This window comes from Rhinolophus sinicus, chromosome 14 (assembly GCF_057876585.1).
Source record: "Rhinolophus sinicus isolate RSI-liver-muscle chromosome 14, RSI-T2T, whole genome shotgun sequence".
Taxonomy (NCBI): domain Eukaryota; kingdom Metazoa; phylum Chordata; class Mammalia; order Chiroptera; family Rhinolophidae; genus Rhinolophus; species Rhinolophus sinicus.
Window position 1 is genome coordinate 166228740 of NC_142514.1, and position 13709 is coordinate 166242448.

At 34.3% G+C, this 13709-nt stretch overlaps 1 protein-coding gene across 2 annotated transcripts in view; it reads left to right on the forward strand.

Annotated features, from left to right (window-relative positions):
* The window catches only part of PDHX (pyruvate dehydrogenase complex component X), a 61791-nt gene that overhangs the window by 34088 nt on the left and 13994 nt on the right, over positions 1 to 13709 (forward strand). For both annotated transcript variants that reach the window (XM_074336201.2, XM_019738597.3), the window contains exons 4-7: positions 418 to 617; positions 4213 to 4311; positions 6130 to 6304; positions 8515 to 8662. In XM_074336201.2, coding sequence (XP_074192302.2) covers positions 418 to 617; positions 4213 to 4311; positions 6130 to 6304; positions 8515 to 8662 — 622 coding nt within the window. The remainder of the gene's footprint in view (positions 1 to 417; positions 618 to 4212; positions 4312 to 6129; positions 6305 to 8514; positions 8663 to 13709) is intronic.

Below are 13709 nucleotides of genomic sequence, written 5' to 3' on the forward strand. Positions count from 1 at the left end.
AATTAATCCCTTATGGGCTCCTGGAATGCCTAAGCCATTGTGTAGAAACTGTGAAAGACAAACAGTTGAGCTGTGTGACCACAGTCTTCTGTTTTGGATTTGTTCTGACTGACATCATTGGAAGATGGTGTGAATAGCTCTTATGTATTTAAAGGCTGACAGAAAGAGGAGAGATTCTGTTTTTCTTTCCTATTTCAGGAGATAACATTAGTAACTGGGAGGGAGAGTGTGGTTAAGGAAGGTGCAAGTGGGAGAAGGGAGGAAAGGAGGTGGAGGAGGCAGGCTGTCTGGAAGCAGATTTTAGCTCAAATTAAGAGATCTTTCTAACCAGTACAGGATTATCCAACAAGGGAATGAACTGCTTCCTGAGGTCATGAGCCTTTGCATCTCTGTAGTTATTCTCTTTTTAAAATACAGGTTGAAGAAGGATCTAAAAATATACGGCTGGGCTCGCTAATTGGTTTGCTGGTTGAAGAAGGAGGAGATTGGAAACATGTTGAAATTCCCAAAGATGCAGGTCCTCCACCAGCCACTTCAAAACCACCCGTGCCTCAGCCCTCGCCAGAACCACAGATTTCGGCCCCTGTCAAAAAGGAACACACACCGGGGAAACTGCAGTGAGTGTGTTTATTTGAATGATGATGTAAAAAAAATGTTATGGCAACTTTCAGGGTATTTTAATCATGACAGTTAACACGTCTTGTATGTTAAGTAAGAAGTTACTGGTCTTCTCTTTTTTCTCTTAGGAATGAGTATTATACCATCATTGGTCATTCATCAAAGTTCTTGCATACCTGCAGAGTTCCAGGTACTGCAAAGCCCTGCGCACGAAGTAGAGAACAAAATAATTCATGTCCCTGTTGAGCTTGAATTAGGTTTTAGGATTCCAGATGCAATTCAATATATAAAACTTCATATTGTGTTTCCATTTATAGATTGTAATTACTGCACTGTGAATTCCAGTTTCAAATGTATAATTGCTATAAAATGGAATTAGCATTTTAACATGCATTTTTTGTCCAGCTAATCTGCATTTGAATTTGACACAGATTAGAGCTCAATTTTGTCCAGTTCTGAAACAACAGATACTTAGTAAACACCGTTTTACTTTAGCTTTCCGTAGCTTTCATTTATGGACTCTGAAAATTCTAACAAGTTTCATTTGTTTAATAGTCTCTGTAGTTCAAAATTATAGGAAAAAGTTATCTGTGAAGAAACAGTCCTAAAAACCACTTTGAACTTACATAAAAATGCAGACCCTTTCATTTTTAAATATTTTGTTTCCTTTAGTTTACCACTGTCAGTTCTTGTCAGAAAAAATTCACAGTGTTTCTGAAGTACTGAGTTTTAAATCCTCATTGTCACACAGTATTTCTGACTCCATTGCCTTAAACCTTTATTTTCTCTTCGTTTTGCCATGAAAATCAGAAGGTGGGCTCACGGATGTTTTCTACTTACTGCTCTTCTCCCCTTGCAAAGATAACAGCGTGTATCTGTCATTCTGTCATTAGAGACGTGCATAGGTCTGATGCCCCATGGTGTGGATTCAACACCAGCTGAGCTGTCACCCTGCACGTTGTTGGCCCACATAGTGACTTTCTTTTTTAAAAACATTTTTGAATTGGCTGGTGACGAGTTAATCTTCCACAAAAATCTAACATTTAAATTTCTCTTGAAAAACCTGAAGATTTGGTAGCACTGAGTCCATTATCAGCTAGAGCAGTTTCCCTGAATGCAGCATGTGCCACACTTGTTCCTCTTCATTTCTTAGCTATAAACTTATGGACCCAGCTCATCTTATAGTTTTCTTTATCTGACCACGCAGTCATTTGTGTTTGCTGCTGTGCTTAAAGGTCTCAATGGAAGGTGAGCACTAGTCATGTGATCTTTCAGTGTGTCTCAGTTTACTTGTCTGTAGGAGCAACGTAATTGTTTTTGGCTCCTACTCTTCTGGAGTGTGCGTACAGTAAAAATGCTTTCATGTAAATACTAAGGACTTTGGCAAATACGTAAAGGATGCTATTCAGTGCCAACAAAACAAACAACCTAATTAAAATAGGCAAAGGATTCAAATATGCATTTCTTCCAAAGAAGATGTACAAGTGACCAATAAGCACATGAAAAGATGTTCAACTTCACTAATTATTAGGGAATTGCACATCAGAACTGCAGTGAGATACCACTTCACACTCATCAGAATGGTTATTATAAAACAACAACAACAACAACAAAACTGGCAGCCGGATGGCTCATTTGGTTAGAGCGCGAGCTCTCAACAACAAGGTTGGTGGTTCGATTCCCCCATGGGATGGTGGGCTGTGCCCCCTGCAACTAAAGATTGAAAATGGCAACTGGACTTGGAGCTGAGCTGTGCCCTCCACAACTAGATTGAAGGACAACAACTTGGAGCTGATGGGCCCTGGAGAAACACACTGTTCCCCAATAAAAATTAAAAAAACAAAACAAAACAAAAAACCCTGAGAAAAAAACAAGTGTTGACAAGAATGTAGAGAGATTAGAGAACTGTTATGCACTGTTGGTGGGAATGTAAAATGGTTCACTCGTTGTGAGAAACAGTGTGACAGTTTCTCAAAGAATTAAAAATAGAATCACCCTATCATACAGCAGTTGCTCTTCTGGGTATATACTTAAAAGGGTTGAAAGCAGGGACTCAAAGGGATGTTTGTACAACCATGTTCATTAAAGCATTATTCACAACAGCCAAAAGGTGGAAACAACCCATTTGTCTGAAATGTGCTATATACATATACTGGAATATTATTCAGCCTTAAAAAGGAAGGAAATGCTGACATACACTACAACATAGATGAACCTTGAAGATATGCTAAGTAAAAGAAGCCAGGCACAAAATGACAAATGCCATATGATTTTCACTTTCATGCATTGGTTACCTATAGTAGTCAGATTGGTAAAGACAGAGAATGGAATGATGGTTGCCAGGAGTTAGGGAGAAAAGGAGGGGGATTACTGTTTAATGAGTGCAGAGTTCACTTTGGGAAGATGAAAAAGTTCTGGATATGATGGTGATGGTTGCATAACTGTGTGATTGTATTTAATGCCACTCAATTGTATATCTAAAATGGTCAAAATGGTAAGTTATATATATTACCACAAAATAAAATGAAGGAACAATATATAGTTAGTTCCTTATTGATGAGTGTGAAGAGCCATGTGAAAAGTTATAGAAGCTCTCTCCTTATGAATATTTACTCTTTTTAAAAGAACATTTTGAAATAGTAACTAGTTAAATATTTTTAAACATTTGTGTAACACTTTTTTATTTTACTTTTGTATCAATTGCAGTTGACATTCAATATTGTATTAGTTTCCGATACACAGCATAGGAGTTAGACATCTGTATGATTTACAAAGCGATCCCTTATAAGTCTAGTACGCCCCAGTACCATACATAGTATATTATTGACTATATTCCCTGTGTACTTCACATTCCTGTGACAATTTTGTAACTACCAATTTGTACTTCTAAATCCCTTCACCTTTTTCACCTAACCCTTTTAACCCCCTTCTGTCTGGCAAACGTAAGTTTGTTCTCTGTATTTATGACTCTTGTTTCTGTTCTGTTTGTTCATTTGTTTTTTAGACTCCACATGTAAGTGAGATCATAAGGTATTTGTCTTTCTCTGTCTGACTTACTCACTTAGCATAACACCCTCTAGGTCCATCCATGTTGCAAATGGTAAGATTTCGTTCTTTTTTATGTCCAAGTAATATTCCATTGTGTATATGTACCACATCTTCTTTATCCAGTCATCTATTGATGGACACTTAAGTTGCTTCCATATCTTGGCTATTGTAAGTTATGTGGCAGTGAATGTAGAGATGCATATATCTTTTCAAATTAGTGCTTTTGATTTCTTCAGAAAATTACCCAGAAGTAGAATTGCTGGGTCATAAGTTAGTTGTATTTTAAATTTTTTGAGGAACCTCTATAACTAGTGAAATTTATAGGAAAATATTTTGATAGTAAAATAAACCAAATTCGTACAGATTATTCGTCTGTGACTAATAATGGGACTAATTATTCGTCTGTGACTAATAATAAATGGGAGTCATTTTAGCTTTCGTATGTTTTTATTTTTCTGATTGTCAGCAGAACTGTTGACATTTAGATATATTTCAATCAAATGTAAGTGTTAATTGGTTCCACTAATCTTTATGTTTCCTTCCTAGGTTTCGTTTAAGTCCAGCTGCACGTAATATTCTGGAAAAACATGCACTGGATGCTAGCCAGGGCACAGCCACTGGCCCTCGGGGGATCTTCACTAAAGAGTATGTGTGTGTTTTCTGTAATAATCAATTCCATTATTTATTATGATAACTTTTTCTGAAAGTATTTAAGGAAGAACTTATTTAATATTAAGATTTAAAAGGAAGTACACTGGTTTTTCTGTATTTATTGCTTTTGTCAGTGTAAAAATTGTATTCTATGCAAGTGTTGCTTTCTGAATAATTGCAGCATTACTAAAGAATAGTTCTAATTTGGTAACTAAGCCAGATCCTTAGAAATGGTGATAAACGTAGAAAATTAGAGTGCAGATTGATGAAACTTTATATTGTTTTAAGTTTTAAGTATCATATCATCATATAGTCACATTTAAATTTCTAAAACATGGAAATAATACTTTTAAAAATGATTTTGTTCTTATTTGTTTGAATTTTATTCACTTGTATGGTCAAAGTAATTTTCATATACAGTTCGGTCTCTTTTTGGATTTTCTTTTCTATTCTGTTAATCCATCTGCCATGATTTAGTGCCATGTTTTTTTTGTACCACACTCTTAATTATAAATATTTTATAATATGCTTTAAAATCTGAGAGGGCTATCCTTGCTCTTCCCCCCCCCCCCCCCAAATAAATCAGTTTTCTTGTCATTCTTATTTTATTATTTTTCCAAATGTATTTTAAACAGTTTAGTCCCACGGGCAGAGTTGGGCCGGAGAACTATGGCATTTTTATTGGGATTGTGTCACATTTTAAATTAACTTAGAAAGAACTGGCATCTTTATGATGTTGACTCTTCCTAGTGAAGAACACTGATAGGTCTTTCCATTTGTTTAAACTTAGTGTCTTTCAAGAGTGTATTAAAACAGACGGTCCCTGCTGTATTGAAACTTAAGCTAGTTGCGAAGACAAAGATGAATTAAATAGGCATATGAACTAATGTAAAGTTGTTGTAGCGGTAGGTGCCATGTTTCTATTGGCAGTAATCTTGAATTTTTGAAATTGAGTTAATGTTTTCAAGCAATATGCTTTTTCCCTCTTTGACTAATTGATAAGAATTGAGGGCTTGACATATTCAGTAGTCTGATTATGTGCTTTTTAAAAAACAAAAATACCTTTGTCTTACAGAGTAATGCAAAGGCAAGTTTATTCCTAGTTTAGTTATTTTACATTCTAAATGGTATTGTGGCTTAGGTTTATTACATTAGATTGTGCTCATAACATATTGAGCAAAATTAACAATGGTGTGATTTCCTGGCCATAAACAAGCTAATTTGCACTAGTATAAACAATGATTTAGTAAATATCCTAATGAAAGTCATTGGTACAATGAAGTTGACACTTTCTGAATGCCATGTGAGAATTATTTCACAAGTACAAAGAATGGTTTAATGTATGAATTGCTCATATGCCAAATGACACTCTTCCCCAGAAAAGACTAATTTCTTTTTTAAAAATAACTATCTAAACCTAATACTTTGATAAATTTCTAATTGTTTGGTTTTTGAAAATGTACAAATATTGTAGCCATTGGACAAATAATATGAATCAGCAGACCAGCTAAGACATAAGATGTACTTGTCTGGCTCAAATAATTCATTTTGCATCACAGCCTTGATAGCTATATACAGAGGGTGCCAAAAAAAAAAAAATGTATACACATTTTAGAAAGGAAAAAAATGTATTAAAATTGTTAATACTCCATGTCTACCCATAACAAAAGATGAATACAAGTCATGTGTATACATTTTTTTGGCAACCCTGGTATTTTTGTATCTTCCCTCCACATCTCATCTCCATTTTCTAAAAGTTCTCTTATAGTTCGTGTTGCTAATCATAGTTATCTATTTCCCTCTTATTTCCAGGGATGCTCTCAAGCTTGTCCAGTTGAAGCAGATGGGCAAGATCACTGAAAGCAGACCAACTCCAGCCCCTCCAATAGCTCCCACTGCACCTTTGCCCTCACAGGCCACAGCTGGGCCGTCTTATCCCCGGCCAATGATCCCACCCGTGTCAACTCCTGGACAGCCTAACGCAGCGGTAATGTCAGCTGAGTAGATTTTTAATTTTCAGATTTAAGTGAGAGAGAATAAGAACTATTACTGTATGTTTTACAAGTACCTTTAGCAACCTATTTTAGTAGTACTGTATTTTGCCGTGTATAATGTGCACTTTTTTTGCCCAAATTTGTGAGGGAAAATAAGGCTGTGCATTATACATGGGTAGTACTAATTCCGTATCTATATAAATGTTTTTCATTCTTTTATTTTTGCTTATGAGTTAAAAGTGTAACTCAGGAAATCAGTAATGATACCCGTATGCAAAATAATACCCTGGAATACGATAATTGATTTTGTTGAATTTAGAATGAACTTACAATGATAAAGAGTTCTTGGCCTTCTATGATGCGTAAATATCATAAATTCGTTACTGGTACCTAAAATTTCTGGTACCTTGTATCTGTTCTTGTGTTTTGTAATTATTTGTTACCTAAAATTTCTTGTAGCATAATATGTTAAAAAATAAATGCTAAAATTCCTTTATAACACAAAAAAATAAGTACCTAAATGTAAACAAATAAAAATTTGAATTGAAAAATTAAAAATTTTTTTCCCCTGAAAATTTGGGCCAAAAATGTGGGTGCGCATTATACACGGGATTGCACTATACACGGCAAAATATTGTATCTAAAAATGATAATGACAGAATACTGCAGATGCTTTGTTTTGCTTATTTTCTAGCACAAACCAGATTTGTTTGTGCAGTGCGAACTTCCGAAAGGAATGTTAAAATTATGATTCAATTTAAATTTACTACAAGTTCTACAACTTCAGTACCATATGTATGCTCTATAATCATACTTTTCATGTCTTTTTTTCTCGGGTCTGGTACTGGTAATTGGTAGCTGGCACTAGCTCCCTTTTGTGGACGTGTTTTATTTTTTGACAAAGGGAATTGATAGTCTCATTGGGAAGAACTATAGAGACTGTATAGCTAATCATTTCTTCTCAGGTATATGCAGTCTTGGCAGTCCTCTTTTGTTTTCAAATGGCTCATTGTCTTTCTGTCTTTCTTTCCTAATACCTTTCATGTCACTTCCTTCCCATCAGAAGAAATGTAGGATAATCAGGTTTATTTAAAATTGAATGGACACTTAAAAAATAAAAAATAAACAGAGAACAAACTATGCTGCTCTTTCTAATGGGGAAATATCAATACATTATTTTAAAATAATTGAAAACAGTACGTATTTCATGGCAAACAGCTTTTTAAATGTATATTAAAAATTCATGACTACATAGTCGAAAAGTTTATGTGTAAATCAAATCTTGTTTTTTAAAAAGTTATTCAAATTAGAAAGATAAACCTTCAAATTTGTATGGTATGTAGAGAGCATTTATTCCATTTGATCAAGTACTTTGCTAACAAAATGAGTAATTCCTTAAGAGACCATTTGTGAAAACTAAATCGTCTGTACTTTCTGCCTCTGTATTACCCTGAAATGATTGTAATCCAGACCCAGAATGGAATGAAGAGCAGGATGGGATTAGATGTAATTTAAGGTCCATCATGCTTTTGTTAGAGGTTCAAGAAACAGAATGGAAAAACTGTCAAGCTACAGGAAGATTTTATAATCTCATTCAAACTTTATATTATGAATTTCTAGGAAATAAGGTACTCGTGATTTTTTTTTTTTTAATGACAAACCAAAATAGAAATAATTTGATAGGTTATCTAGTATTTTGGATTATTGTTTTCTATTTTATGTCATTTTTCTAAGTAAGAATTGCTTTTAGTTGGTTTATTGATTTATTACTACTTTGAATTTTATTAAGTAAGAAATGATGTTTATAACAAAAGTTGCTTATGGGTGGTATCTCTTGTGTGTGTGTGTGCACGTGCAAGTACGTGCACACATATCTATGGAAAAAGATTAATTATTTGTTAGATTTCTTTTTAAATACCTTAAACATAGTAACATAAGATGTCCCATTTACAACTGAAACCAATGAGTTTTTTCACTTTTTTCTACAGTCATATATTATAAAGTTTTCTCTACAGTCTTAAACTATAAAGTTAAAACTCAAATTTTTTACATTCCTCCTTATACGAAGACTTTTTAATAGTACCGTTCCTGTATTAATCTTTAATTATTATCATAATTAACTGAGACTGGGTTTCTGTTATGAAGTTGTTGTTTTTTCCCCTTCCTTTTATGGTTTAATGGACAGATTGCTATTTCTTTGCAGGGCACATTCACTGAAATCCCGGCTAGCAATATTCGAAGAGTTATTGCCAAGAGATTAACTGAGTCTAAAAGTACTGTACCTCATGCATATGCTACTGCTCATTGTGACCTTGGAGCTGTTTTAAAAGTTAGACAAAATCTCGTCAAAGGTTAGTAAAGTTGAATTTACTTAATGCAATACACATGCTAATACCATGAAATAAATATATAAAATGCACATTTTGTAGCTTTTTATTTTAATTACATCATCTATTTTAATTTCATCATCTGGGCATATTTTAGTGCTAGAGAAAAAATTGGTTCCGTAGTATTGAATAAATCATAGTTTTGATAATTGAGAAAAGCAATCCTTACCATTTTAGAAGGTATAAAATCCAAAACTGGTTTAAGAATATTTTACATTATAAATATGTCTTAGATATCATTCTTCTTGATATAAGTTTTAATTTTTTAATTTCTTCAAAATGCATTTTAGGTTATTAAATTTGGAGTGTTCCTCCCCCAAATCAATTAAAACTAAGGTTGCATAGAAACATAAAAATTTAGTGTGAACTGATGTATCATTTCTTTCTTTCCAATCTGTATGGCTTTTATTTCATTTTCTTGCCTTATTACACTGTTGAGGACCTCTGATACAGTGATGAATATAAGTGGTAAAAGCCGACATTCTTGCTTTGTTCTTGATCTTGGGAGAAAGCATTTAGTCTTTAACATTAACTACAGGTTTTTGTAGATTTCTTTTTTCAGGTTGAGGAAATTCTCATTTCTAATTTGCTGAGTTTTAAGCAAGAATGGATGTTGAATTTTGTCAGATGCTTTTTATGCATCTTTTGAGATATTCTTGCCTTTTCCCATATGTTAATATGGTGGATTTTATTGGTTGATTTCCAAAAGTTAAATCAACCTTCTTTATATGAATGATTCCTCATTAATAAGTGAATAAAATTCATTTAATCATTAATTTTCTCATAATTGCTTGATTCCATTTTCTAAAATTTTGCTAAGGATCTTTACTCCAGTGCACATGCGAAATACTGACCTGTAGTTTTCTGTTAACTGAGATTTTTTTTTCTGTTATCAGCTCTCACAGTATGAATTGGAAAACATTTCTTCCGCCTTTCTTTTCTGGAAGAGTTTGGGTAGAATAGGTTTTATTTCTAATTGTTTGATAGAATTTAGCAGTGAAGCTATTGAGACTTCTGATTTTTTTTATGGGAAGATTTTTAACTGAGTTTAATTTTTAAATAGACGAGTTGTCTATTCTTAAATGAGATTTGGTAGTTTCTGTGTTTCAAAGAATTTGCTTATGTCATCTAAGTTATCAATTTATTGACATAAAGTTGTTCATAATATTACCTTATTATGTTTCTAACATCTGTGTAATGTGAAGTGATGTCCCGATTTTCAATATTAGTAATTTGTGTCATTTAACTCTCTTGATCAGTCTGGCTAGGGGTTTTATCAATATTATTGACCTGTTCAAAGAGCCAGCATTTGATTTTATTAATTTTATTATTTCTGTAATTTTGTTTTCATTGATTTCTGCTCTCATCTTTATTATTTTCTTCTATTTGCTTTTATTTTATTTGTTCCTCTTTTCCTAGTTTCTTTTTCTAGTTTCTTAAGGTGAAAACTGAGAGCAATATAATAAACTTTGTTTTATTCCTAATATAAGCATATTATGCATTTACGTTCCCTTTAAGCAGTTCTGAACTATATACCATAAATTTTGATGTTTTTATTTTTCTTTTCATTTAATTCAAGATGTTTTCTAATTTTGTGATTTCTTTTTTTGATCCATGAATTATTTAGAAGTGTAAGTTTAATTTTCAAGTACTTGAGGACTTTTTTGTTATCTTCCTCTTATGATTTCTAGTTTAATTCTGTTGTATTTAGAGAACATACTTTGTATGATTTAAATCTTCTTAAATTTGAGATTTATTTTTTAATCATAATAGGGTCAAGCTTACTGAATGTTTCATGAGTATTTCAAAGAATTTATGTTCTACTTTTGTTTTGAGAAGTGTTCTATGAATGATGGTTGAAGTTGGTTTCAGTGTTGTTCATGTCTTCTGTGCCTTTACTGATTTCCTATCTATTTGTTCTATTAATTCTTGAAAGAAAAATGTTTAAAATCCCCAATTATAATTGTGGATTTGCCTGTTTTTTCTTTTAGTTCTATCAGTTTTTGGTTCATGTATTTTGAAGGTCTGGTTTTAGGCACGAACACATTTAGGATTTTATTTGTTCTTAATGACGAGGCCTGTCATTACATGTCTCTGTTCCTGGTATAATATTTTTTATCCTCAAACCTTTATCTGATATTGATATGAGCACTCCAGCTTTCTTTGATTAGTATTTTGTTGTTGTTGTTTTTCCCCTTCTTCCGCCTCCCCCCACCCACTCCAGTTCAAGCCTTTGTTTCTCAGTCTAGTTGTGTAGGACACAGCTCCCTGGCCCATGCTGGTATTATGAGCCTTGCGTTCCCCCTGGCTGAGGCAGTCGGTCACCAGTTGGTCACTGGTCGTTGGTTGGCCCCTCACAGCAGCTCATGGCTGTTCACGATGGCTGCTGGCCACTCACGCTGGCCACCAGCCACTCCTGGCAGCACACGGTAGCCCATGGCAGCACACAGCAGCCCGCGGCAGCCCACGCCGACCTTCAGCTCATGGCAGCCCAGCTCCAGGGAGAGCCATTGTTCACAGTCTTAGCTGTAGAGGGCGCAGCTCACTGGCCCATGTGGGAATCGAACCTGGAGCACGGCGCTCCAACCACCTGAGCCACCAGGCCGTCTATCTATTTGATAGAACAAATAGATCGGAAATCAATAAGGGCACAGAAGATTAGTGTTTTTATATTAGATCTTTTTACATCTCTTTACTTTTAATGTATCTGTATCTTTATATTCAAACTGGTTTCTTGGAGACAGCATATAGTTGGTCCTTGCTTTATTATTCAATCCTACAGTCTCTTTTATTTAAGGTGTTTAAATCTTTCATATTTAATGAATTTGTCCTTTGTTTTTCCTTTGTACAATTTATGGTCCTTTGTACCATTTGGCCTTTTTTATTTGTCCCATTCGCTTCCTATTTTTTCCTATTTTCTTGTCTCCTTTTAGATTAATTATTTTTTATTTGATCCCATTTTATTTTTTCAATTTTATCTCTCTCTCTCTCTCTCTCTCTCTGTCTCTCTCTCTCTCCATAGTTCCAATAGGAAGGATTTATAATATAATTCTTTAACTTACCACGTTCTACCTTCTACCTTCAACTTTTTGTTGCACTGTTTCATATATAATGTAAGAACCTTACAACAATTTGCCTACATTTCCTCCCTCTTGTCCTTTATTGCTATTATTCTCATGGTTTACTTCTACATATATTAGCCCCAGAATATATTCATAATATATTTTGCTTTAGCAAATCAACCTAGCTTCAGTTTCACTGATTCTTTTCTCTGCTGTGTTAAGTCTATGAATCTTGGCTAAAAAAAAAAAAAAAAAAAAAAAATTCTTTATCTTTGATAGCATGGTTTCCCCCTCTAGATTTCCATTGCAATGTTTTGAGTCTCCATCTCTCTGCTGCTATTTCCCTGTCTGTTCGTGCACATTGTCCCGTCCTCTGTCCTGTACTTTCCTGTATTCTGACAGTGGTTGATCACTTATGTGCTTGTCTCTCCTCTCAGTGTCACCCTTTGACATTCAGTTCACCTATTTTCTTGGCAACCATAGCTCCCTAATGGGCTCTAGAAAGTTACGATTTTGTAGTTTATCCTGCATTTTCTCTTACCCTGTTAGGGTGGGAGCAACATTCCCTTGTAGCATTCCACATCCTAAGTGAAAGCAGGATTAATAAATCAGTTTAGATGCAGTCTTTCAAGATTACATATGAAGATAACCTGACAGCTTTTAAAAGTTCAAGGAAACAAATGGAAAGCTATTCAAAGCAAGTGATGAATATTTAAAAAGTCAACCATGAAAGCTCCCTTATAGGTCTCAAATCATATTGGTTTAGTTACAATGTAGAGGTTATTATGGGAATAATTTTCCTGGTTTCTTCCTCTCATGAGGCAGAAAACAGTACTATTTCAGTGGAGCTGTAGATTAATGTAATATCCTTGCATGATCCAGGTTTTATATGTCCTTGCAATTAGGAATTTTTCTGGTGAGTCTTCAAAGAGCCTACATTATCTGTGTATCCTATGTATCTCCACTCTTTCTTATATAAGTTTACAATATATAAATTCTATAAGTATGTTCCACACTTTGTTTTATAACAATATGCAAATGAGAATGTCTGATATTCCTCTGCAAATTATTTTTTACTCTCTTCTTCTCAATAAATGCCACCAGCAGTCTCCTTGCTGTATGTGTGAAAATGTCTGTAATAAAGAGTTAAAATAAAGAAACTTGAAAAAATATCCTTTGCACATTAGATTTCAGATGCCTGTTAGACATGTAAGTGGAAATGTCATGTAAGAAATTGGATATGTAAGTCTGAAGCTCCAAAAACATCAGAATTAGAGGTAGAATTTGGAGGAATCATCATATAAATGGTATCAAAACCATGGAACTGAAAGTTCTCACCTGGGGACATGCCAACATTCAGAGTTAAAAACTAAAAATACGTGAGGGACAGCGAGCAGAGGGAAACCAGAAGAGTATAGTGACAAAGAAGCCAGTAAGAAAAAAGGTTTCAAGGTGAAAAAAGTGTCCCACCAAAGAATCCTTAATGTTGGAGTATGATAGGGGCAGAGAATTTTAGGTGAGGACTGTGGTTTGGGCGGGAGGTGGTTTGGGAAGTGTTCACTGTGGATACCTCTGGATAGTAGACGCAGTGAGAAGGAAGCTGAGGGAGCCGCGAGAGGGATGCATAATGAGTCCATAAAAGGTTGTGTCCACATATTTGAATTTGTATATGCCAAGTCTTTTGTATGGTTTATCATTAAAAGTCTCTAAGTACTAGAAATCCGTTCACCTGTCTATTTCTAAAGGGGTTTTAAACAAACCAAAAATGTGTGTGTTTGTGGAAATCTGAATTAGAACAGCTATGACTTAGACGAGCAGCCGGCAGTTACCATGACAGTTTGTCAGTATTTATGTTTATGGTAATTCATCTAATCTCTGAAATCTCCATCATGCCTTTGGTATGAGCGGCTGGCTGTTCACGCAAAATTCCATGATGCTATAATAACAGG